This window comes from Prionailurus bengalensis, chromosome E1 (assembly GCF_016509475.1).
Source record: "Prionailurus bengalensis isolate Pbe53 chromosome E1, Fcat_Pben_1.1_paternal_pri, whole genome shotgun sequence".
Lineage (NCBI taxonomy): Eukaryota > Metazoa > Chordata > Mammalia > Carnivora > Felidae > Prionailurus > Prionailurus bengalensis.
Genome location: NC_057347.1, coordinates 18,745,115 through 18,768,115, shown reverse-complemented (window position 1 = coordinate 18,768,115; position 23,001 = coordinate 18,745,115). Strand labels below are relative to the sequence as shown.

Below are 23,001 nucleotides of genomic sequence, written 5' to 3'. Positions count from 1 at the left end.
ATTCCGAGCTAGTGTGTGGAGTACAAGCATTTGGGCTCCTGCCGGACCAGAGGCGACGGGTCTCATGCATGTCAGTTGGATAAATTGTGTTTTCCCAGTGACTCCCAGACCACCAAGAGGACGCCAGAGCTTTCCGCCAGCCTAGGTCTCCTGTGGCTCCTGGTTTTAAGTTGGGGACCTCCTGCTCCCTTTTAAGTAATGCTTTTCACGCGGAGAGCACAGAGTGCCCTCTCAGCCCCGCGCTCTCCTACGATTGTAGAGTGAGGTTGGTAGGGCCCTAACTGTTAACCCGTTGAGTCGTTGAGAACCCCGAGATGTGGTAGGGCAGGTGAGACCAAACTGAGGGTCGAGGTCTTTGCACTCTGGCCCATGCTGGCCGTCTGACCATGAGGCCCATGCTGGACTGCAACGGGAGGGACCGCCCCTTGCATCTCTGGGATCCTTGGGTAATGCAGACATTCTCCTCCTTATGATTCTCTCTTGTTTTGTAAGTTCAGATTTGTCTTCAGCTTTCTGAATGTGGGTGGAGGGTCTCCCTTTCTTTAGAGGAGAGGGATAGACGTGGGACCCACAGCGTTTAAATGGGTGTGATTTAAACTGTCTGCTGTGCAGATCAGGCAGACAACGGTGGGAACGTGGTCGTGCTAACACTGTCCACGTGAGATGGACAGTGATGTTTGCTGAGGAATTTGTGGCGATCGAGGCGGTCACGAGTGGGTGTTGCGCAGAGCTGCCCGGCAAGGCTCAGGGCCCCGTGGATGCCCTGGGAGCCCCGAGTGACCCTCCGTGCACTGACCCTGCCTTCTTTACCAGATTGAAGTGTCACAACAAGTGTACAAAAGAAGCCCCTGCCTGTAGAATATCCTTCCTTCCACGTGAGTGTTCTGCCCTTCTCCGCTTTCTGGATTTGGGGGGGAATCTCCTCTGTTGCCTGGTCTGTTCTCTATTAATGGTTCCCCCTTTTCTTTTTAAATAGAACCTAGGCTTCGGAGGACAGAATCTGTCCCCTCGGACATCAACAACCCGGTGGACAGAGCAGCTGAGCCCCATTTCGGAACCCTCCCCAAAGCACTGACAAAGAAGGTACGCTGGGCGGCAGGAGAACCCCCCTCTCGCCCTGGACTCCTCCCTGTAATGCAGAGATCCGGCCGGGAGGGGGGCGTGAAATCTGGGGTCCAGGACCAGAGGGTGGCCTTCAGGGATCCTATCTTTCGCCGTGAAAGAAGAGAAGCAGGTGGCGTGGCTGATGATGCAGCTTGGGACGGTGAGGGGGGGGGGGGCTGTTCTGGAGGGACCATGGCCACATCTCCTTGTCCAACAAGGGAGGCCACTGCCTCAAGGGTGACCTCTCTTATTTGCCTGTCCTTGTCTCCTGCCTCCCTCCACCTGTCATTGCGTTTTCCCCGCCCGTGACATTCCCTCTAGGAATAGGGGTGTGGGGGTGAAGGACCACAGACCTGAGCTCCAGTCCCGATGATCCACTTCCTTGCTTCTGTGACCTTGGGCAAATTCCTGTACCTCTCTGAGCCTCAGTTTCCTAGTTTGTAAAGTGGGGATGATAATGCTTCGTTCACAGGGTGTTGTGAGGGTAACAGGGCAATGAACTCGTTTGTCAGGAGCTGCGTGTGTTGTCCAGCCTGTCCCAGATTAGGCGCATTTCCTCGGGAGGGATGCCGGGCCCCTGACCTGCCACTCCCACCCTGCCAGCATTGTTTTCTTGTCTGCCCTCCGCTCTCCGGCAATACCAGGTGCATCCCTGTTTGCACCGTGTCCCCATACCCCCTCGCTCTCCCCCTGTCAGTTCTTCCGGAACCCACTCAGGGCCCCTCCTCCTGCATGAAGCCCTCCTGCACGCACCTGCTTGGCCCCGGCCCCATAGAGTTCTGGGTGGTGCCTTCTCTTATGTCACCAAGGGCACTGACCGCCTCTCATCCTTCCCTGTTTGTGGCCATAACACGAGCTAACTGTTACTGAGTGCCGAGGCGCTGTGCTGAGGGCCGTGCGTTTGGCCTGTGTATCTCTCAGGGCCCAGCCTGTCTTTCCACCCTCTTCTCCAGCCGCCCTGGCTCACACCGCGGGGCTTCAGTGCCCACCGTTCCCTCTGCCCGAGACCCCCTCCTCGGCGTTTACACCACTCAACCCTCACGGAGGGCTTGCCCGAGTGCGGGCTGAGGGACCCCTGGCTGACGGCCTGTCTCCCCAGCGGAGGGGTGCTCTGGAGGGCGGGGCCATCATCTTGCTCCTGTCTGCTCCCTGATGCCTGCACTGGGCCTGGCACACGGTGGGCATGAGGAAAACTTCATATCAAACACTGAACACGTGAAAAACCGTGTGAAGCAGCAGCTGGTACCCCATTTTATGGAGAACCGCTGTGGCTCGGGAAGGTGGGGGGATTCGAACGAAGTCACACAGGTGCTGAGTGGGGGAGCTGGGATTGTCTGCCTCGTAGTCCCTCCCCCTGCCCTGGCCGGCCTGGCCCTGAGGAATAGGATGGGACCTCGGTGGACCCAGCTCCCTCCCCATCCCGCATATGGCACCAAGTGGTGGCGGTTGTCCCTGGACTGTGAGGCCCACTGCATAGCTTTGGAAGCTTCTGGAGTGCTCTGGACACCCCAGACACTTTGGGCCTGCGGAAGAAAAACCTGATGAACCGAGCATTTAACCTAACTTGGCCCCAACTTTTTTTTTCTTTTTTTTTTTTTTTTTAAGATTTATTTTTAAGTAATCTCTACCTCCAACATGAGGCTTGAACTTAGAACTTTGAGATCAAGAGTCACATGTTCTCCTGGCTGAGCCAGCTGGGTGACCCTGGCCCCAATGTTTTTGACCAAGGAATTCCAACCCTGTCCACCAAGGGATTGGAGTTTGGGTCTGGGAAAGGGGTCGGGGCCAGGGTCCCACCGAACGCTGACTCCCCCGTAGCCCTCTCTCAGCTGGTCTTTTGACTTTGCTAGGGCCCAAACCACTGGGCAGTCCTAGCCAGTAGGTCTGCAGAAGAGTGAGGGGAGCATTTATCAGACACCACTGTGCACCACACACTAAATAAACACTTATCGGAGGCTGAATTTAATTCATTTTAAAAACCCTGCTATGTGCTTGGCTCAGAGCCAGGCACTGGGGGGTATGATGAATAGGGTCCCTGCCTTCACAGGGCACACAGGACATTCTGCAGAAAACCATCCAAAATGTCTTCCCTTGACAAACTGTAGTTCAAGTGCCCTGATGAAAAGCGCTAACTTTTATGGGAGCATGAGGGGGAGTGTGGTCCTCGCTGGGCTCAGGAAAGGCTCCTGGGAGGAAAGTATGTTTGAGCTGAAGAAGCATGAGCAGGGGTCGCCTAGGGGATGGGCACTGAGGTGAGGGACTCTCTGTGCCATCATCCCCTCAAATATGAGGTAAAAACGTCAGGATGCCCCGAGCGCACCTCCTCGTTTTTAGGCAGGGAGGGGAAGGCCCCAGCGTGGGGGATGGGAAGCAGGCTGGGTAGGGCAGTGACAGTCCCTGCCCACTTCTGGCGTCTCTGGTCCTGCAGGAGCACCCTCCAGCCATGAACCACCTGGACTCCAGCAGCAACCCGTCTTCCACCACGTCCTCCACGCCCTCCTCGCCGGCACCCTTCCCGACATCGTCCAATCCATCCAGTGCCACGACGCCCCCCAACCCGTCTCCCGGCCAGCGGGACAGCAGGTTCAACTTCCCAGGTACCACACCCTCAGGTCTTTGCGTGCGTTCACGATGGGATGGGATACCCCTTCTCGGCACGCCCTAGCAGGCTCAAGGTCAAACGCTGCTGCCACTAAGAGCATTTGCTGGGAGCCAGGCACTGTGCCAAACTCAAGTGCGTTCCGGTATTTAAACCTGATGAGCGCTCTGATGTACGTGCTGCTTTCGTACCCGTGTTACAGATGGGGACACTGAGGCTCAGAGGAAGTGGCTTGCCCACGTGAGAGAGAGAGCCAGGATCAAAGCGAAGTCTGTCTGGCACAAGGCCTGGGGTCTTGACACAAGCCCACGCTGCCGTCCCGTGTGTGGGGTGGCTTCTCGTGGGCACTGTTCACTCAGGGCTGCTGAGCTCCCAGGAAGCATGGCAGGCAGCCCAGGGAGCTGAGGCAGGCCCAGAAGGCCCCAGACTCTGCTGCTTACCTGCTCCGTGATCTGAATAAGCTACTTAACGGGAAGCTTTTGTTCCCTTTTCCATAAAGTAAGAGACCCTGTGAAGTTAGGGTTAGGTTATGCCCACTGTGCAGATGAGGACACTGAGTCTCAGGGGAGGTGCATGCTAGAGCTGACCTCTGACTCCGCCACCGCCCCGGGCTCTGTTCGGCCGGGGTCTCCCTCCTCTCGGCCAGGCCTGGGGTGTCCCATATCTCCAAGAAGCAGAGTGGGGCCCACTCGCCTGTTTCAGGATGAGCCTAGGCCTCGGCCACCCTGGCAGCTCCTTGCAGTTGGCCTTGGCCCTCCGCGTATTTCGGATGGCAGAGACCCAGAGGAGGGAGCAGCCACTGGGACACTCCAGTTTGCTCCGGGCCTGGTCAGGTCAGGCCTGGCCCTTGGGGCTCCAGGCCCGGGGGGGACAGAAGCACAGCTTTTGCTGTGCCGGGGGACCCTCATGCAGCCTGCAGAAGGCCGGCAGCCTCTCTGGGCCCGTTTCACCAGGGGTTTCTTCTAGGGGTGCTGGGAGACCGAGATTTTGTAAGAATCTTCTCTTTTGCCTGTGCCTTCGCCTTAACACACACCTGGCTGGCTGGCTCTGTCCTGCATCATCCTGTGCACACCCCTCTCCACCCCGCCCTCCCCATTAGAATGACCTCCTCTCCCATTCTGCTCCGTCATTATGCTCTGAAACTGGGTCTTTTGCTAAATGCCTAGTTTGGGTTTTTCTAAAAGGAAGGGCCTGTTTGAAAAACAATAGCCACAGAAAAAGCCCGTTTTGTGAGGTCAGTCAGAGCCGCTCAGCTTTCACTGTGGGGGAGCGAATCAGTTTATGGGGAAAGGCTGCCCGGTGCCCCTGTTTTACAACACGACAGCTGTGTCAGAGTCCAGACCCCCCAGCGCGTCCCCTTCAGGGGGACCCTGAAGACAGGTGGGTTTTTGTTCTGTTTTGGATGGTGAGAAAGTTTGCTAAAGCCTCATCACCTCTGGAGGTGAATGTGGGGCCAAGGGGGTGGAGACCATTCCTCTGCACTCGGCACAGTTCCCTTTTCGGTATTTCACCCTTCTGGGCCCCTGCACGTTTCACAGAGAAGTGAGCCTGGGAGGTGAATGCCGTCAGCCAGGTCTCTGCGGCAGTGGGGCCACGAGCTCCCAACCCCAGTCCTCCCGGGAAAGCTCCTTCCTGGGGTCTCCTGCCAGCACCCATTTCCTTCCAGTTCTTTTTCTCCTTCCTGCATGGATCACCCTGTTCTGCCCCACCCCACCCCGTAAGCAGCCCGTGCCTGGCCCCCCTCCTCCTTCGCTGCATTTGCTGTTCTGTGTGTGTGACTCACCTCCTCTTCTGTTTAAAGCTGCCTACTTCATTCATCATAGACAACAGTTTATCTTTCCAGGTGAGTCCTTTGCATGGTTCCACTAACTGGCCCTTGCTGTGGCCCCTGTGTTCAGCCCACCTGGGCATACCTTCCCCCGGGTACCTCCATGGTGCCTGAGCCTCACATGCACCTATTTTGAGAGCTGACTGTGTATCACAGCTGGGAAAAGGGAGCGGGGTGGGTAGGCTTGAGGTGGGCCCTTCACAGGGGCAGTGACTTGCCCGGAGGGACCTTGGCCTCCATCCTGTCCAGCCTGTTGCACAAAGACTATAGGCAACTTATCCAGGGTCACACAACTGACAGGTGGCGGAAATCCAGTTTGCAGAAGGGAGGGACAGACCTTCTTGCTGATGCCTTATGGGCACCTGTTACAATATCTTCTCCTACACCGTGAAGAGGAAACTGCTTACAGAAAGGGAAGCCAATTTGGGGAAAGTCTGCAGCCTTCACTTGCTGGGGCTTCACCTGCCTGAGTGTTGCTGCGTGGCGCCATCTGCTGGCGATCAAGTAGAATGCAGCTTTATTTTAGAAATTTTCAAGGCGACAACTTTCAGTCTCTTCTGATTCCCTTCCAACAGAAACTGTTTTGTACACCTACTATGTGCCAACCTTCGCATTTGGCCATATTCATGCCCCCACATATTCATGTGGTTAGTACTTATTTCTCCAGTTGAGGGTGACAAGCATTCATATAAGTAATCTGCAACTTTAATTCTTAATTTAGCCATATGAAGTCTCTCTGTGTTTAGACAAGGACTGTAGCTAGTTGTTTTTCTCATAGGTTAAACAGGCCCGTCTTGGCGTCATGGTCTTTTGGTTATTCCAGGCTTTTCTGTTTGCCAGCCCAGCTCCATTAGGGGAGTGATTTGGAACATTTGTGAAGTTCTTACAGAACTATTAGTGTGGCTTTGCCTGGGCGTGAGCAGGCTGGCAGGGGTCAGGGCCCTGAGACTGCCCCCAGGAGGCTCTCCAAGCTGCCCCTGTGGTTTCACCCCCATTTTTGTTGTGGCTCCTCTCTAAGAGCCTCCCTGGTTACCAGCTCAAGGCCCAGTGTGCAGGGGAGTACTCAAAAGCATTGGGAAAACATGGCTCTTTTTCCAGAAGGATCCATCTTGCCTTGAAGATATGTTGGGGAAGGAGAGGGACTATATACCTGTTAAAAACAAACATGGACACATTTTGGAGTAGAATGCAAAATACACTCTAAATGTTTAAGGAAAAGCATGAGGCCTCAGAGACGCTGTTGCCTCCCACTTGGGGTGCGGTGTGGAGACATCCCCTATGCACGTGTTATCTTCTGTGGAAATATTTGAGCTGTGTTGGAGGGGTGGGAAGGTCAGGCTGCCCTGGGCAGTCTGTGGACACAGTGTAGTGGTATCTTGGGGGGGCCTTGGCCGAGGCTTCCAGGACCCAGATCCCCCAGGAATGGTGCATGTGTGCGTTTCCCTGGTAGGAAGGCTCACAGCCTCTATCAGATTCTCCAGGTGTGAGCTCCCAGAATGTGGCGATTCAGATGACCTCAGAGGTAGCCTTGGATAAAGCTTTAGAGAAAGCTTGAAGTGGGGGGAGGCGTTGATGGCTGAGTTGGGGGGCTCTTTGTCCTGGAAGGCAGGGAGAGGGTGCTGACAGCTCAGCCACAGCCACCTACGGTCTTTCTTCTTTTGCTGAGCAAAAGAGGAGGGAGTGAAGGGTCACAGAAGTAGCCACGCTTTTGGGGTTCCACACTGGGGTGACCGTCTGTCTGGTGTTCCCGGATGTGGGACTTTCAGTGCTAAAACTGGGAAAGCCCCAGGCTCAGGGTCAGCCCCACCTGCCCAACCTTTGGGTTCCAGGAGGTGTGGACTGTGCGTTTCTTCCTCTCCCCTGAGAGCTGCTTCACCCTCGGCCCACACCCGGAAGTCAAGGGGGGCAGGGCCTCTGGCTCCTGCCAGAAATTTCCAGCAGCTGAGCCAGACACCAGGTGTCACTAATGAGCCATCTGCAAGCCCTGCCCTGGGCCTCCGCTGGCCTCCCAGAAGGAGTTTCACTGCTTTCAGAGGATTGTTGCACCAGCTACTGCCTTTGAGCCAAGATGGAGAGTCTGACCCCCATGTAAATAATACGCAGTTTGCTTTTACCGCTTGCTTATATGGGGTCATTTGGCCACAAGGAATTGGGGTTGACTGGGGAATCCCAATCGCATACCTGCACAGAGCTGTGGGAGCAAAACCACGTGCCGTGGAGGTTGTGTCCATGTTCCGGTTTAGGAGAAGTGGCCTGGAGCTCACAGATGCAGCGCTGGGAGGGGCTGGCTGCTCGGGGAGGCACCGTTCTGCTGCGTGCACTTGGTAAGCACCGTGTCCGTGAGGCAGCGGGGAGGGGGTCTCATGCTTTGTGTTTGCTTTTTGTTTCCCGCAGACATTTCCGCATTTCCGCAGGCGGCCCCATCCCCTGAGGCAGCAGACAGTACCCGGTAGGCATCCCCCCCCTGCGTTCGCTTGCTTTCCCATGGAGACCTGGTAAAGCGGGACCCACATCCCTGACCACCTCCCACTCCACCTTTAAGTCCCTGAGCTCCTGCTCTGGGCCAGCCAGCCGGGGGGCACTCCTTGGGCTCACCCACTCCCCGGACCACCGACCTTGGCCAGAGGGTTTTGTCTGTCTCCTGTTGGTGTAGTCAACACTGGGACATATGTGAACCTGGAGCAGGCTTGTGACCCAAGACAGGTGGGCAGAGGCCACTCAGAGTTAGAGGTGCCTACTAAAAATAGCTCCTGTTTATGGAGCCCTTTCTCCACGTCCGGCTCTGCTGAGCCCTCTGCTCAGCCTGGTGGAGGTAGGTATTAAAGTAGTGGTCATCCTTGTACAGAGGAGAAAGCCCCCACGGAGGGGTTAAGACATTAGGGGTGCCTGGGTGGCTCCGGCAATTGAGCATCTGAGTCTTGATTTGGGTTCAGGCCATGATCTCTCTGTTCGTGGGATCGAGCCCCCCGTTGGGCTCCTCGCTGACAGTGAGGGTCCTGCTTGGGATTCTCCCTCTCCCTCTGCCCCTCTCCCACTCGTTTTCTCTCTCTCACCCTCAAAAGAAATAATCTTTCAAAAAAAAAAAAATTGCACGAAGTCCCACGGGAGGTGACAGAGCCGGTTCTCAAGTATGATTTCAAGTCCCGCGTTGGGCTCAGAACCCCTGACTGGGCACCAGGTTTGAAAGGGTCTCAGTGGTTCCTGCCCACCCCTTGTCCCCCACCACCCTCAGGTTAGTCTAAAGAAGGCTGAGGCCGAAGAAGGGAGATGGGGTTTGGTCTTCGGCCTCCTGTCTGCCTCCGCAACCTCCAGGCTGCCTTTCCCACAGCCAAGTGGGTCACAGTAAGGATGCAGGCCTGGTGGCCCTTCCTTGGACCTCACGATGGGGCCCTGCCCAGTTGAGAGCAGAGTGACCCGCCGCCAGGGTCTCCTTGACAAACCGTGTTTTACTCTCAGGCTCGACAACCAGCCAAAAGCAGACGTGTTGGAGGATCGTGAAGGGGAGGTGAGTGCGGGTGACGCGCAGCCCGGAGATGGTCCCTTCTCTCTCCCCTCCTCCTCGTCTCTGCGCACCTAGGGGTGTGGGGAGCGCGTGGGCGCCGGGCCCTGGGAAGGGCCCCGTCAGGAGCCCGCTGCAGCAGGTGCACAGCCTAAAAGAGTGATGAGCGCAGACCTTCTTTGTTTTGTTTTGTTTGAGGTTAAAGTAAGCCCTTCATCCCCATGATTCCCACCCCTAGCCCGGAGGCCTGGGGCCCAGCCTGGGAGACTCTAGTTCAGTGAGTCTGGCTTGGGGCCAGGCATCTCCACGATGTCAAAGCCCTCCAAGTGATTCTGATTGGAGCCAGGGCCGAGAAACCACCGTCTACATCCTTGAGCCAAAGTGTCAACCGAGCCGGGCTCCCAGCAACGCACTGGGGTTTAGACCGATTTATTTCTGCCCGGAGGACAGTCAGAAACTCTGTTTAAACAAAGAAATGCCCAGAAAGGATAAATGGGGGTGGACTCATCTATGCCAGCGGACGCTAATTTGCTTTCCTAGCGGTTAGATGTCATTCATCAGTCGATCTTGGAGATTCGCGAGAAGGGCCTCGGGGCCCACCTGGGCCAGGTGCCACAGCTTGTGGATGAGGACATCCACAGGGCCAAGTGACCTGCCCCCTGGCCACAGCAAGCCGGAGCAGAGCTGCGGCTAGAGCCCCTGCCTCTTTCTTCCCTTACCTGGTTGGGGCTCTGGGCAGGGCGAGTTGGCTGAGCCCAGCTCTGCTGGCCCTCCCTATCCCTTCCCCCTCCTTCCAGGCCGAGGAGACAGAGGCCGGCAAGTCAGAGGCCGAGGACGACGAGGACGAGGTGGACGACTTGCCGAGCTCCCGCCGGCCCTGGCGGGGCCCCATCTCTCGCAAGGCCAGCCAGACTAGCGTGTACCTGCAGGAGTGGGACATCCCCTTTGAGCAGGTGGAGCTGGGCGAGCCCATCGGGCAGGGCCGCTGGGGCCGCGTGCACCGAGGCCGCTGGCACGGCGAGGTGGCCATCCGCCTGCTGGAGATGGACGGCCACAACCAGGACCACCTGAAGCTGTTCAAGAAAGAGGTGATGAACTACCGGCAGACGCGGCATGAGAACGTGGTGCTCTTCATGGGGGCCTGCATGAACCCACCCCATCTGGCCATCATCACCAGGTAACCTCGCCCCGGGGCCCTGTTATTTGTGTGGCGGTCTTAATGTGGAGAGGTACAACAGGGAAAACCAAAACGGGGTCTGATTTCCCCACCACATAACCCCATTGACATTAAAAAACAAAAGAAACAAAATGATGCCTAAGGACAGAGAATATCAGGTGTTCCAGAAAGGTACAAGATGAAAGCTAGTCTCCTCCCACCCCGCCTGGGTGCTTCTCCCCGAAGGTGGATATACTGTAAACAGATGCTTATCACGCCTTCTGTTAAAATAAAGAAATTTGTATACACTCAGGTTTTTCAAGTATCCATTCCTTTGTAAAGATAGCACAGGTCCGGGGCGCCTGGGTGGCTCAGTCAGTTAATCCTCTGACTTTGGCTCAGGTCATGATCTCACGGTTCGTGGGTTCGAACCCCGTGTCGGGGCTCTGTGCCGACAGCTCAGAGCCTGGAGCCTGCTTTGGATTCTGTGTCTCCCTCTCTGCTCCTGTCCCGCCTGTGCCCTCTCTCTAAATAAATAAATATTAAAAAAAAAAAAAAAAAAAACAGGTCCCACTGGTTCGCACCTGCTTTCTCCACTTGAGTGCAATCTTTAACGCTCACCCCACATTCCTGGCACATAGTTGAACCCAGTGGTGTGCTCGTAAACATTGAACCTTCGATTCCTGGGTGGTGGGGAAGGAAGCCCTTGTTTGTGCATGGGTCAATTCCTGTGGTGCAAATACTCTCCCCACAGCTGATTTCAAGCTGCCACCATGACTTCACTGAAAGCGGGCTGGGCTCTGACGGATCCCTGGTTACCCCCAGTATATTCAGCCCGCCCTCTTTTGCTGGGCACTTTGCCGTAATGAACATCTTTGTTTCCGTATGTTGGTGAACTTCTGTGAGTACTTGTGCTGGGCGAGAGTGTACGAATGTGGTGGTCTGATGGGCATTGTCTGTTTCCATCCCAGAAAGTGCTCACCCATCCCCCCCAGCCTTCGGTGCATGACTGTCCATTCCCCCAGCACTGAGCGTGGGAGGCTGAAACCTTTTGACATTCAAACAGTTGTTGTTGGGTGTTTACTTTTTTTTTTTTTTTTACATTTATTCATTTTTTCATTTTACATTTACATTTCATTTTTCATTTTACATTTATTCATTTATTCATTTTACAAGCTGGGGAGGGGCAGAGAGAGAGGGAGACAGAATCCGAAGCAGGTTCCCATTTCTGAGCTGTCAGCACAGAGCCCAACGCGGGGCTCGAACCCACAAACCATGGGGTCATGACCTGAGCTAAAGTCGGATGCTTAACTGACTGGGCCACCCCGGCGCCCCGGGCATTTACTTTTAAAATCAGGAACTGCAAGGGGCACCTGGGTGGTTAGGCACCCAGTTCTTGAGATTTCAGCTCAGGTCTTGATCCTCAGGGTCGTGAGTTCGGGTCCCACATTGGGCTCTGGGTGTGAAGCCTATAAATGAATGAATAAATGAATAAATATATATAAATATATAAGTAAATGTATAAATATTAAAAAATAATAAAAATAAGTGAAAGATAAAAAACCAGAAACGGTAACGAGAGGTTAGTGAAGGCATTTTGGAATACATACATGGAGGTTTCAAGAAGAAACTAGAAATCACTCTAATCCTATCAACCAAGAGCCCACTCATTAACATTCTGATGATGTCCCCTGTAGCCAGACCCGGTGCTTTGAAAGAACCTTCAGCACCATCCCTCCATTCACCCCATCCGTCTCTCTTCACCCCTGCCACGCCATGAGAATCTGAGTCTGCTTAAAGGGACTACACATAACAAAACATCCATTACCAGATTATGCTGAGGGCGTTAGAACACAGACGAGGAACTGTCAGTCACTATCCCAGACCCCTCGGCCGGTTCTCCCAAGTCTCCGAGGCTCTAAGAATCCTATCTCCTTGGAGAAGTTTCCTAAAACTAGCTTCTTCATGAGATGCCTTAACTGAACTTTTCCCAGGAACAGGGGAGTGAGCTCTACATTCTCTCCGGGTCCTTGCTCAGCCCAGGTTTTAGGAGTCAATGCAGGAGGAGGCCTGAAAATGTGAGCCCATTTTCCAATAATCACTCTGACACCCCTGATGATGCCACCCTCCTCCTGCACACTCCTATATGGTAATTTATTACCATTTTATGGTAATAAAATGTCTGTGATCAGAAAACAGCAAAAAGATCGTACGCATCATCATGGAGAGCCCCAAATGTCGTCCAGTTGTAGTCCTAAAAGGCCAGATTCTTCCCTGAGTTTGAGGGGGCACGTTCCCGCCTTGAATCCCCCGAGGCTGGGCTGCTCTCTGGGTTGCCACGAGCCTTGGTGCACTGCGTTTCCTCTTCTGGGGTGGGCAGGCCCTGGGCCTCAGGAAACAAGGTGCATGTGTGTGTGATTTTGCACGCTCAGGCCTGGCCAGGAAGGAATGGGCGTCAGGCTTGGGTAAGAGCAAGGATCCCGGTGCTCACCAGTCCAGGGGATGGAGAGGGTCCTCCAGAGGCTGGGGGCACCACTCTGGCCGCAAGGGCTGGGTCGAGCTGCGCTGGCCCCACACCTCTGTCTGACCCCACCACTCTCCACAGCTTCTGCAAAGGACGGACATTGCACTCATTTGTGAGGGACCCCAAGACGTCTCTGGACATCAACAAGACCAGACAGATTGCTCAGGAGATCATCAAGGTAAAGGATGAGCCGGCTGGTCCCGGGGTTCCTGGCCTTCCTCCTGCTCCGTCTCTTCCTGTAGCTGGAGCACCTCAAGGGCGGGCCCCCGTCTCCTTCCCTCTGTCCGTGTCTCATCCACTCAGAGCCAGGAGCTAGACGCCCAGTCTGTGATGACGGATGAATTGGAGCACGGCAGGCTTTAAGGGTTTGAATCCTGGTCGCACCAGCTGTGTGACTTTGGGCGGGTCATTGAGTCTCTCTGAGCCTTTACTTCCTCTTCAGTAAGCCAGTAAGATGGGGCTTCCAATATAGCCTCCCCCGTTGGATTAGTGCTGGAGCAGAATGGGATAATCCCCTGAGGGCCCACTGGGCACAGGGCATGGCGCTTGGTGAGCGTCTTTGAACTGATTGAGGGCGGTGTGAAAGCACCCACGCTTCTCTGCCTTCAGGTTTCCAAATCCAAGTTTCGTGAGGACCGGCCCTCAGGCAGCCTGCCTGCCTGCCTTCCTGCCTCCCTCCCTCCCTCCCTCCCTCCCTCCCTCCCTCCCTCTCTCTTGGCCTGTCTTTCTGTCTGTCTTTCTCTCTCTTCCTCCTTCCCTCCCTCCCACCCTCCCACCCTCCCTTCCTTGTTTTGTTTATTAAGTTTTTTGTTTATTGGTGGCTTTAAATTCTATTTATTTATTTATTTATTTATTTATTTATTTATTTATTTAGAGTAATTAAACACAAATGAAAGAAAAGCTTATTGATAAGTTGCTTCATTCAGCAACCTAGCAGGCTTGGATAAAAGCCAGATTGCTGCTGGGGAGGAGCTCCTCTTTTCTTGTTTTTGTTGAAAAGCTTGCTCTCAGGACCCCCCTGCAGCTCCCTGTCTCCCGCCTCCGCTCCCACCTTTCCTTTTTCTCCCTCCCTCCCTCCCTCCTGCCATCCACCGTGCATGTGTGCATGCGTGCGTGTCTTTAGCAAGGAAGAGACACAAGTCACCGGTGACTTCTATGCGCACATCAAGATTTCCACGTGACATGACATGTCCATGTGGCTAAATTAATGAATTAAATTTCAAAGCCTCTCCGTTAAAACCCCACATTTACGCCTTCGTTTGCAGCATGTCTCCTCTTGGAGGAGGTGGAGGGAGCCGCTGGGCGTTACACCTACTTCATGTTGTCCCCCGACTTGCTGGGCCCTGCTCCCCACTGTCTCCCCTGCTCTGCCTCCCTCCCCCGCACCAAACTGTTTTTCTCTCCTTACGCTCCATACTCTGGGGCGTCTGTATGGTTGCTGACCAGCTGAGGTCAGATGAAGGAGCCATCTGGAAGATTCTAGGCGCAGACGAAAGAAGCTACTCAAAGATTTTGGAGCCATAGAGCCGGAAGCCGCCTCTCTGCTGCCTCGTTGGGTTTTCCACCTGCTGAAACGCTGTCCTCTCTAAGCCACTTTCTTTTGTTCTCATCTTTGGCGTCTTGAGGTTCAAAATAGAGAACAGGGTCCTGACCTTTGGCTAGGTTTGTGATTGGGGAGCTACTCTGGAGACCCTGAGATAGCGTGAGAAGGGAGGGGATTTGTGCTCCAGACCTGAGCATTTATTTTTTATTTTATTTGAAAAAAAATTTTTTAATGTTTATTTATTTTTGAGAGAGTGTGCGAGTGGGGGAGAGGCAGAGAGAGAAGGAGACACAGAATCCGAAGCAGGCTCCAGGTTCCGAGCTGTCCGCACAGAGCCCGACACGGGGCTCGAACCCACAAACCACGAGATCGTGACCTGAGCCAAAGTTGGACGCTTAACTGACTGAGCCACCCGGATGCCCTGTAGACCTGGGCACTTAAATCTCATCTCTTGAAGCTGGCCTTCGAGCCCATGGCACCTCTTCTGTACACAAGGCTCAGAGTGGCACAGCCACTCGTCCTCGGTCATGTAGCTGGTCCCTGTTTGGCCCCGGGTGGTGTCTTTGGTCCCTGAGGAAGGCTTGTGCCTTGGTTGGGTTTGGGAAATGGGCAGATAGTCTAGGAATGACCCTCTTGCATTCAGGATGGACTTTGGGGAAGGAGCAAGTCAGTCTTTCCCGGGGCTTTCTGCTTGCACAGCGTGGGTGAGAGCTCTCCTATAAGCCTTGGGAGGCGGTGGGGGGGGTGCTACCACAGACCCCACGCCCTCCCCATCTCCGGCCTCGTGTAAATTCTTCTCTGATGCTCTCCAGACCCCCTCGGACCGAGCTCTGGCCTCAGCTGGCTTCTGTATCGCGGCTCGTTCTTTCTGTTCCCTAAACGTGGTCTGTTTACTTTTCCGTTTCCCACCCCAAGTAGCTTTAAAGCCAGAAGGACTCTCGTAATGTGGGAGGCGTCCTCCACGTGGGCGGTTGGGAGGTGGCCTTACGTGCGCCTCTTTCTGAGCTGGCGGGATGGCCACTTCAGCGGTGGCAGCTGCCCCCGTTCTGGAGGGCATCGGGGGAGTAGGCGGGAGTCCTGAGTTTCGTGTCAGAAGACAGTTGGACCTTGGGTGAGAGCGTGCCTGCGTCAGGTGGCCTGTGTCCCATACAGACACTGGGACCACCTGAATTTGGGGGCCCCCTCTCTGGGAATTCATCTCTTGCCTAGCTTACGGGTAGAGGCCAGTTGGTGTGAAGCCTGATAGAGACCCTATAGATCACCCGATTGCTGTATGACTTAACGTGGGGGATATCACGGCTCTTTATACACTTCCTGACCCCCCAGCTCCCCACCCGCCACCCTCTCCACACCTTAGCTAAGCATACAGTGCCCGTTGGACAGCACAGTGCCATGGACTAGCCTGAACCAGGCCTCAGCAATGCTGCTTAACTGCTGTGTGGCCTGGGGCAAGTGACTTCCCCTCTCTGAGGCTCGGTTTCCTCATCTGTAAAATGGAGATAATTCGACCACATAGGATTTTGAAGATCCCATGCGGGGACGTGGGGAGGGTGTCCAGCTCACTGCCCAGCCCAGGTGGGCAGCCCAAGGTGAATCCTTGTCACTCGTCTTCCCGCCCCGCCGATGTGAGGCTCGCTGTTTTCCAGGGCATGGGATATCTACATGCCAAGGGCATTGTGCACAAAGATCTCAAATCCAAGAACGTCTTCTATGACAACGGCAAAGTGGTCATCACAGACTTCGGGCTGTTTGGGATCTCGGGCGTGGTCCGAGAGGGACGGTGAGTTGGCCTTGGGCGTCTGGACGGAACGAGGAGGAACTGGGTGGTGCCGGCCAGGCTCCGAGGTGCAGCTGAGGTCTGGGCACTTGCTATCTGTTGCTGAGGAGCTGCCCTCCCTACAGGAAAGGCCAGGTCCTATCCTTAGGGTTCTGGTCCCGAGTCAGGCACAGGTGACGTTTGGGTCCCTCATACGTGGCGCTTCATTCTCAGGCTGACCCCGTGGAGGCTGGGTCCCCTTGCTCACACGTGACCTATTTGCTCACTGACTTGGACAGGGGACGAGGGTTCACGTCCCCAGTACGAGGAAGAGCATCAGGTTTTATTTCCCCAAATCTTGAAAGGTGGGGGTGGGGAGAAAGGCTCTTCTCGAGAACCTGGGGGACCTCCAGGAGGGAGAGTGGCAGTCAGGCTGGAGATCGAGCCCCAGGCCAGGTTGTAAGATACACAGGCAGACTGATTTCCTTTCTTGTAGACACTCCACTCTCCCAGGCTGGAGAATCAATCAGCTCCCTGCTAATACCTGCTTTCCTAGAAAAACCGGGTTATCCCTCTTCTGTAACGTCCCCCCAAAGCACCGGTGCCTTGGCCAAGTGCAGGATCAGTGTGCTGTTTTCGGGGCCACGCATGGGTGGGGTGCTGGCCCTGGGGCACCCGTGTGCCGGGCTGCCTCTTTGCTGCTGGCTGAAAGGCTCCCATGCCCTCGTTCTGGCTTCTTGGCCTCCAGGCGTGAGAACCAGCTGAAGCTGTCACATGACTGGCTGTGCTACTTGGCCCCGGAGATTGTCCGCGAGATGACCCCCGGGAAGGACGAGGACCAGCTGCCGTTCTCCAAAGCTGCTGACGTCTATGCATTTGGGTGAGGAGGACCCACGCGTCCCCCTCTTTTGGGGCTCTGAGGCCAAGAGTGACCGAAAGAAAGGGCACGGCTGACCTTGGGGGCAGGGAGGGGGTGATGTCATGCTTCAAGTCCTGATTCTGCCGCTTGTTGGCTAAGGAACCACATCCTTGACCTTCTCTTTCCCCAGCTGTAAAATGGGAAGAATAATGGTACCTCCTCTAAGGTTTCATGAGGACTAAGGTCATTTCTGGGTGTCTGTCTCACCCAGTGCCCTGTGGAGATGCTGACCAGAGCTAAGAATTGTCCCTCTGGGAGAACCAGGGGGTCCTGCCAGCCGGCCTCTAGTGCCCCCATGAAGCTAACCAAGAGAAAAATAAAAACATAGACACATAACGTGAGCCAGATACAGAATTTAAAGTTTTCTCTTAGCCATGCTAAAAAAAAAAAAAAAGAGAAATAGATAAAACCTGTTTTGATAATGTGTTTAGCTCAATATATCCAAAATATTATCATTTCAACACGTAATCAAAATTTAAAAATTAAGGGGGCGCCTGGGTGGCGCAGTCGGTTAAGCGCCCGACTTCAGCCAGGTCACGATCTCGCGGTCCGTGAGTTCGAGCCCCGCGTCGGGCTCTGGGCTGATGGCTCGGAGCCTGGAGCCTGTTTCCGATTCTGTGTCTCCCTCTCTCTCTGCCCCTCTCCCGTTCATGCTCTGTCTCTGTCCCAAAAATAAATAAGCGTTGAAAAAAAAATTTTTTTTTAAATATTTAAAAATTAAGGAGCTATTTTACCCAACGAAGTTTCCAAACTTTGGAGAGTACTTTTTGCACCCGCAGCACATCTCGGGTCCACTCTCCACATTTCAGTTGCTCGATAGCCCCCCATGGCTAGTGGCCCCTGCACTGAACAGTGGGGGTCTAACGGAGAAGGTCAAGATGAGTCAGGAAAGGTGAGGGAGCTTGGAGAGGCTGAGTGAGGGCCTCACCCTGTCGTCTCTGGGTGTCCTTTCCCCTGAGGGTAGTTTCTTCCTCTCCTTACCTTGAACTCTTACTTCCTGAGCACCTGTGTGCGTGCCAGGCGCTGGGCTTGGCCTTTGTTACTCCTCAGCCAACCTTGGACGTAGGCATCAGCCCCACTGAGGCTAGACATTTGTACCAGGATATCTGTTCGGAGCCTGTGCAGCCTCAGACCTTCCATCACAACAGATGTGTAGGACCATGGGTCCCCTTGTGACTGGAAGGAGCTGCTGGGATGCTGTCATGATATCTCTGGGAGCCTGGTGGGTGGGGGAAGCTGGAGGAGGATCCCGGATGCTCTGGCTGGGTTCCTCGCACTGTGGCAGCAGGAACCCCCCCCCCCCCCCGCCCCTTCCCCCGGGCATGAGCTGGGCCGAGCGGTTCAGGAGCTCACGCTGCATGGGTGGTCCCCACAGGACTGTTTGGTATGAACTTCAAGCAAGAGACTGGCCCTTTAAGAACCAAGCTGCAGAGGCCTTGATCTGGCAGATTGGAAGTGGAGAGGGAATGAAGCGCGTCCTGGCCTCCGTCAGCCTAGGGAAGGAAGTCACTGTGAGTAGCCCCCTGTTCTTAGAGAGGGACGGAGGGCTAGAGGGAGGGAGGCTGGGCACACAGCAGGTGTACCCTTCTTCATTTACTCACCTGAGAAAGGGGACCCACCGGGAGGCAGAAGTATGCTGGGCAGGCCTCTTTGTTGCTGGCTAAAAGGTCTGTGTCCTTTATTACCCAACTGTTTTTCTTTATACAAAACCATGGTCTTTAAAAAAAATAGTGGGTGGTGGCGGGGGAGGGGGGGTGGGAGGCATCTGGGTGGCTCAGTCAGTTAAGCATCAGACTTCAGCTCAGGTCAGGATCTCACGGTTCGTGGATTCGAGCCCCATGTCGGGCTCTGGGCTGACAGCTCGGAACCTGGAGCCTGCTTCGGATTCTGTGTCTCCCTCCCTCTCTGCCCCTCCCTGGCTTGCACTCTGTCTCCCTCTGTCGCTCAAAAATAAATGTTAAAAAAAAAAAAAAGACTGGAAAGAAATAAAAATAAAGGTAATGCTTTTAACTGAATTGTGAGTTGAAAAGATAGTAAAACCCCATCTGTTACTTACATGAAAGAAGGTGATGGATGCACAGAGCACAAATGGATGGGGGGTTACCATGGTATCGGATCTTTCTCTAAAGTGTTCTTCTCAACTGTTAAAGAACAAATCGAAGTTTCCACAGCGTATTTGGGTTGCCAAATCAGGTGCTGATCTCGTGTTTCTGAATACCTCTAATGGTTTCTCTGCATTGCATTTTGTAAGTTTCCTCGCCCTGGCATAGTGACACATAAAGGAACCCAGGGCTCAACGTTTTGAGCAGATAGGTGCCAGCCTGGATGTTAATAAGCTCCAGTAGGTATCTGGGTGGCATAACATTGGAGGACCACCTCATGCTGGTCTGGGTTGAGATCTAACTAGGCTGTGACCTTCTTGTTGAAGTCCTGAATAGTGTTGGCAGAATCCCCATCTGCAAACTGGGACAGGCAGAGTGAGAAATGCAACCTAATCTTATTGAAGATCTTTAAAAAATTTTTTTGTTTAATGTTTGTTTTTGAGAGAGAGGCAGAGACAGAGTGTGAGCAGGGGAGGGGCAGAGAGAGAGGGAGACACAGAATCTGAAGCAGGCTCCATCCAGGCTCTGAACTGTCAGCACAGAGCCCGACGCGGGGCTCAAACCCATGAACCGTGGGATCATGACCTGAGCCGAAGTCGGGTGCTTAACTGATGGAGCCACCCAGGTGCCCCTTCTTTCAAGATCTTAACAGATCTTAGTATTTTCCTCCTTGGACCGGTAGCAAGTTGGTAGGGCATCTTTGGAATACTCGCTTGACATTGTGCTTGGTGTACTTTATTTCCTCAGGAGTACAGGCCATCTGGTTGAAGTGCAAACTATTTGTACAGGGACGCCCCTCCAAGAGTGACACCAAAATGGGGGCGCAGTTGGTTAAGCGTCCAACTTTGGCTCAGGTTATAATCTCACAGTTCGTGGGTTCAAACCCCCCATCAGGCTGTGTGCTGACAGCTCGGATCCTGGAGGATTCTGTGTCTCCCTCCCTCCCTCCCTCCCTCCACCACCACCCCCCCCCCGCCCCGTCTCTGTCTCTCTGCCCCTCCCCCACTCGCCCTCTGTTTCTTTCTCTCTCAAAAATAAATACACATTAAAAAAAAAAAAAAGGAATGACACCAAAATGCTAATCTACAGCACAGACACCAGGCTCCTCTTTGGCCAACTGATACCACCTCGCTGGGGTGTCAGGCAAGGCGAGTGGGTGACGAGTGCCTCCCCAATGCTCTTGGCCAGCTCCTCGGGCAGAACCACATTTCCCATGACATGGCCTTGGACACCTTAGCAGGGTAGTGCTAGGAGGGGTCCGGGCTCCTGGCTGCTGGGTAGTTCAGAGAGCAGCTAAAGCAGCTACTACCCTACAGTCTTAAAAAAATTCTTTTAAGTTCTTTTTTTAAAAAATATTTATTTATTTGGAGGAGAGTGCAAGCAGGGGAGGGGCAAAGAGAGAGGGACAGAGAATCCGAAATGGGCTCTGCGCTGACAGGCTGACAGCAGCGATCCGGATGTGGGGCTTGAACTCACAAACCGCGAGATCATGACCTGAGCCCAAGTCGGATGCACAACCTACTGAACCACCCCGGTGCCCATCTCCCCCCAGTTTTTTTTAAATACATACCTTTAGCAAGATCAAGCTCCTAACACATAGCTAATTTTTTCTTAATCATGATCTTTTTTTCCACACGACCTTTTATTGTGCTTATTTTTTTTTTTAATTTTTTTTTCAACGTTTTTTATTTATTTTTGGGACAGAGAGAGACAGAGCATGAACGGGGGAGGGGCAGAGAGAGAGGGAGACACAGAATCGGAAACAGGCTCCAGGCTCCGAGCCATTAGCCCAGAGCCTGACGCGGGGCTCGAACTCACGGACCGCGAGATCATGACCTGGCTGAAGTCGGGCACTTAACCGACTGCGCCACCCAGGCGCCCCTGTGCTTATTATTTTTAAGTCACTGACAAATCCTTTTAAGTCTGTCTACCCTCCTGTCCCATGGCTTACGCCATAATGTACCTACTTCTCTGTTGTTGGACATTTAGGTTATTTCCAATTTCTAATAACTTTACAATAAAGTTATTAAGGACACTTTGTATAAGCCAGAGTATGCGTGCATGTATGTTTTATCGGAAAGAAAAAATAGCCTTAGTTGCCTTCTTAGCAACAATCACAATTATATTTCTACACACTTAGAGTCTTAGAGCAGAGTGGTGGGTGAGGGCCTGGAACAGAGTGCAGAGCCCATCAGAGGACTACAAGGGAGTCAGGATTCAATGCTGGCTATAAGTCAGAATCGTCTGGGAGCTTTTATTTATTTACTTTAATGTTTATTTATTTTGAGGGAGAGAGAGAGTACATGCACAGATGTGCACACATGTGCAGGGTAAGGGCAGAGAGAGGGAGAGAGAGAATCAGCCTCAGTTAGGCTCCATGCCCAGCGCTGAGCCTGCCACAGGGCTTGATCTCACGACTGTGAGATCATGACCTGAGCTGAAATCAAGAGTTGGGTGCTTAACCGACTGAGCCGGCGAGCTCTTAAAAATATCAGGTCTAGGGCCTCCACCGGACAGAAAGATTTAATTGGCCTGGGTTGGGGCTAAGATCATAATTAGTTGTTTTTATTTTTCATTTTTAAATAAAGCTCCTCCTAGTGCACAGCCAGAGTTGTGTTTTGGAAGGATTTCTAGCAGCGTGGGGTTATGTGACCTTTGAAGCTTCTTAAGAATCGATTAGGCACAGGGCGTGGGGAAATGGGGGCAGAGAGCAAACGTTCCAGCAGTCAGCTTCTGGCTCATGAAAGTTGACTTTCCTGTTTGATCTTTTCTTTTTTTTTTTTTTTAATACATTGCCATTGGAGGGTAGAGGGGTGTTGGTCAGTGGCAATAAAAAGTGATTTTTGACTCATAGTCAAAAGTAGTAAGTACCCTCGGAAGGGCACCTTATCTCTGTCCCTCCAGCCACACTACTGTAAGTTTATCACCAGGCACTACTTTCTGTGTTAAGGCAGCCATGGTGAGTTAGTGTGCACAGGATGACATCAAAAGGCCAGAGGATTCTTAATGAAAACCAGCAGTCCCTTTCCTCTGGTCACTCTCCAAAAGACTGACTTCTTGTTCCATCAGGTCTTCATTCCAGGACCCTCTGCCCCTTCTTCTCTGCTCAACTTGCATCGCTTTCTCTTTATGCTTTTCTCAGGACTAATTTTGTGTTGCCGTGATTAAATCTTCCATCCTGTATCTATAGATAGAGGCTAAAAGTGAAAAGACAGTAAACAATGTGTGCACTATTATAATAGATTGTAATTGCTATTAGATACCAGTTAAGTAGTTCACGGGGATTACATTTTCTTCTTTGTGGGTCCAACTCTTTTCTTCCATTCTATCAGTTATTCAAAGGCTCACCACGATTTTGTTGGCTTCACGTGTGGACCATGGTTTTCTTGTGTGGTTTTATGTTTTTCCCGTAGTTTCTAATGGCCTTTCTTTTCTTCCTCATTGAGAGAGGTAATAAACACCTTTACTGTATTCCTAAGGTCTTGCATCTCCTACACACTGCTTATGGAATGGAATTTGTTTCATTCTTTTCAGGGCCCACTGATTTCTTATAATTTGCATGATGGAATTTTAGGCCTACTGTAGTGTTGTCATTTTTTCATTTCTTTTCATTCATTCCTGGGTGAATACTAGAATTTCTTGTATCTCATGTCTTTCCATTTCTTTATTTGCACTCCAGCAAAATGAGAGTGAAACCTAAAGGATCTCCTTCCCAGTAGATGCATAAGAGAGAGAGTCTTTGAATCCGTACATGCCTAAACAAGTCCTTGCTTCACATTCACACCAGAGGTTCACAATAACCTTGCCTAAGAATGTGACATTTTTGCTCTGCTGTCTACTAAGTGTCCAGTGCATTGCTGAGCAATCTGATATTAATCTTAATTCTCAATCTTTTATAGATGCCCTGTTTTATTCTTTCTGGGAACCTCTTGGGATCTTCTCTTTGTCCTTGTTATATTGAAATTTTATTA

General features: G+C 53.0%; 1 protein-coding gene across 8 annotated transcripts in view; it reads left to right on the top strand.

Annotated features, from left to right (window-relative positions):
• Positions 1-23,001, top strand: part of KSR1 (kinase suppressor of ras 1) — a 164,195-nt gene that overhangs the window by 131,891 nt on the left and 9,303 nt on the right. For 6 of the 8 annotated variants that reach the window (XM_043583621.1, XM_043583623.1, XM_043583617.1 and 3 more), the window contains 11 exons: positions 814-875; positions 977-1,083; positions 3,533-3,701; positions 5,505-5,546; positions 7,926-7,980; positions 8,988-9,036; positions 9,828-10,207; positions 12,792-12,888; positions 15,900-16,033; positions 16,758-16,889; positions 18,304-18,439. In XM_043583621.1, the coding sequence (XP_043439556.1) occupies positions 814-875; positions 977-1,083; positions 3,533-3,701; positions 5,505-5,546; positions 7,926-7,980; positions 8,988-9,036; positions 9,828-10,207; positions 12,792-12,888; positions 15,900-16,033; positions 16,758-16,889; positions 18,304-18,439 (1,363 nt within the window). The remainder of the gene's footprint in view (positions 1-813; positions 876-976; positions 1,084-3,532; positions 3,702-5,504; positions 5,547-7,925; positions 7,981-8,987; positions 9,037-9,827; positions 10,208-12,791; positions 12,889-15,899; positions 16,034-16,757; positions 16,890-18,303; positions 18,440-23,001) is intronic. The other 2 variants (XM_043583618.1, XM_043583622.1) reach the window with 1 other exon arrangement.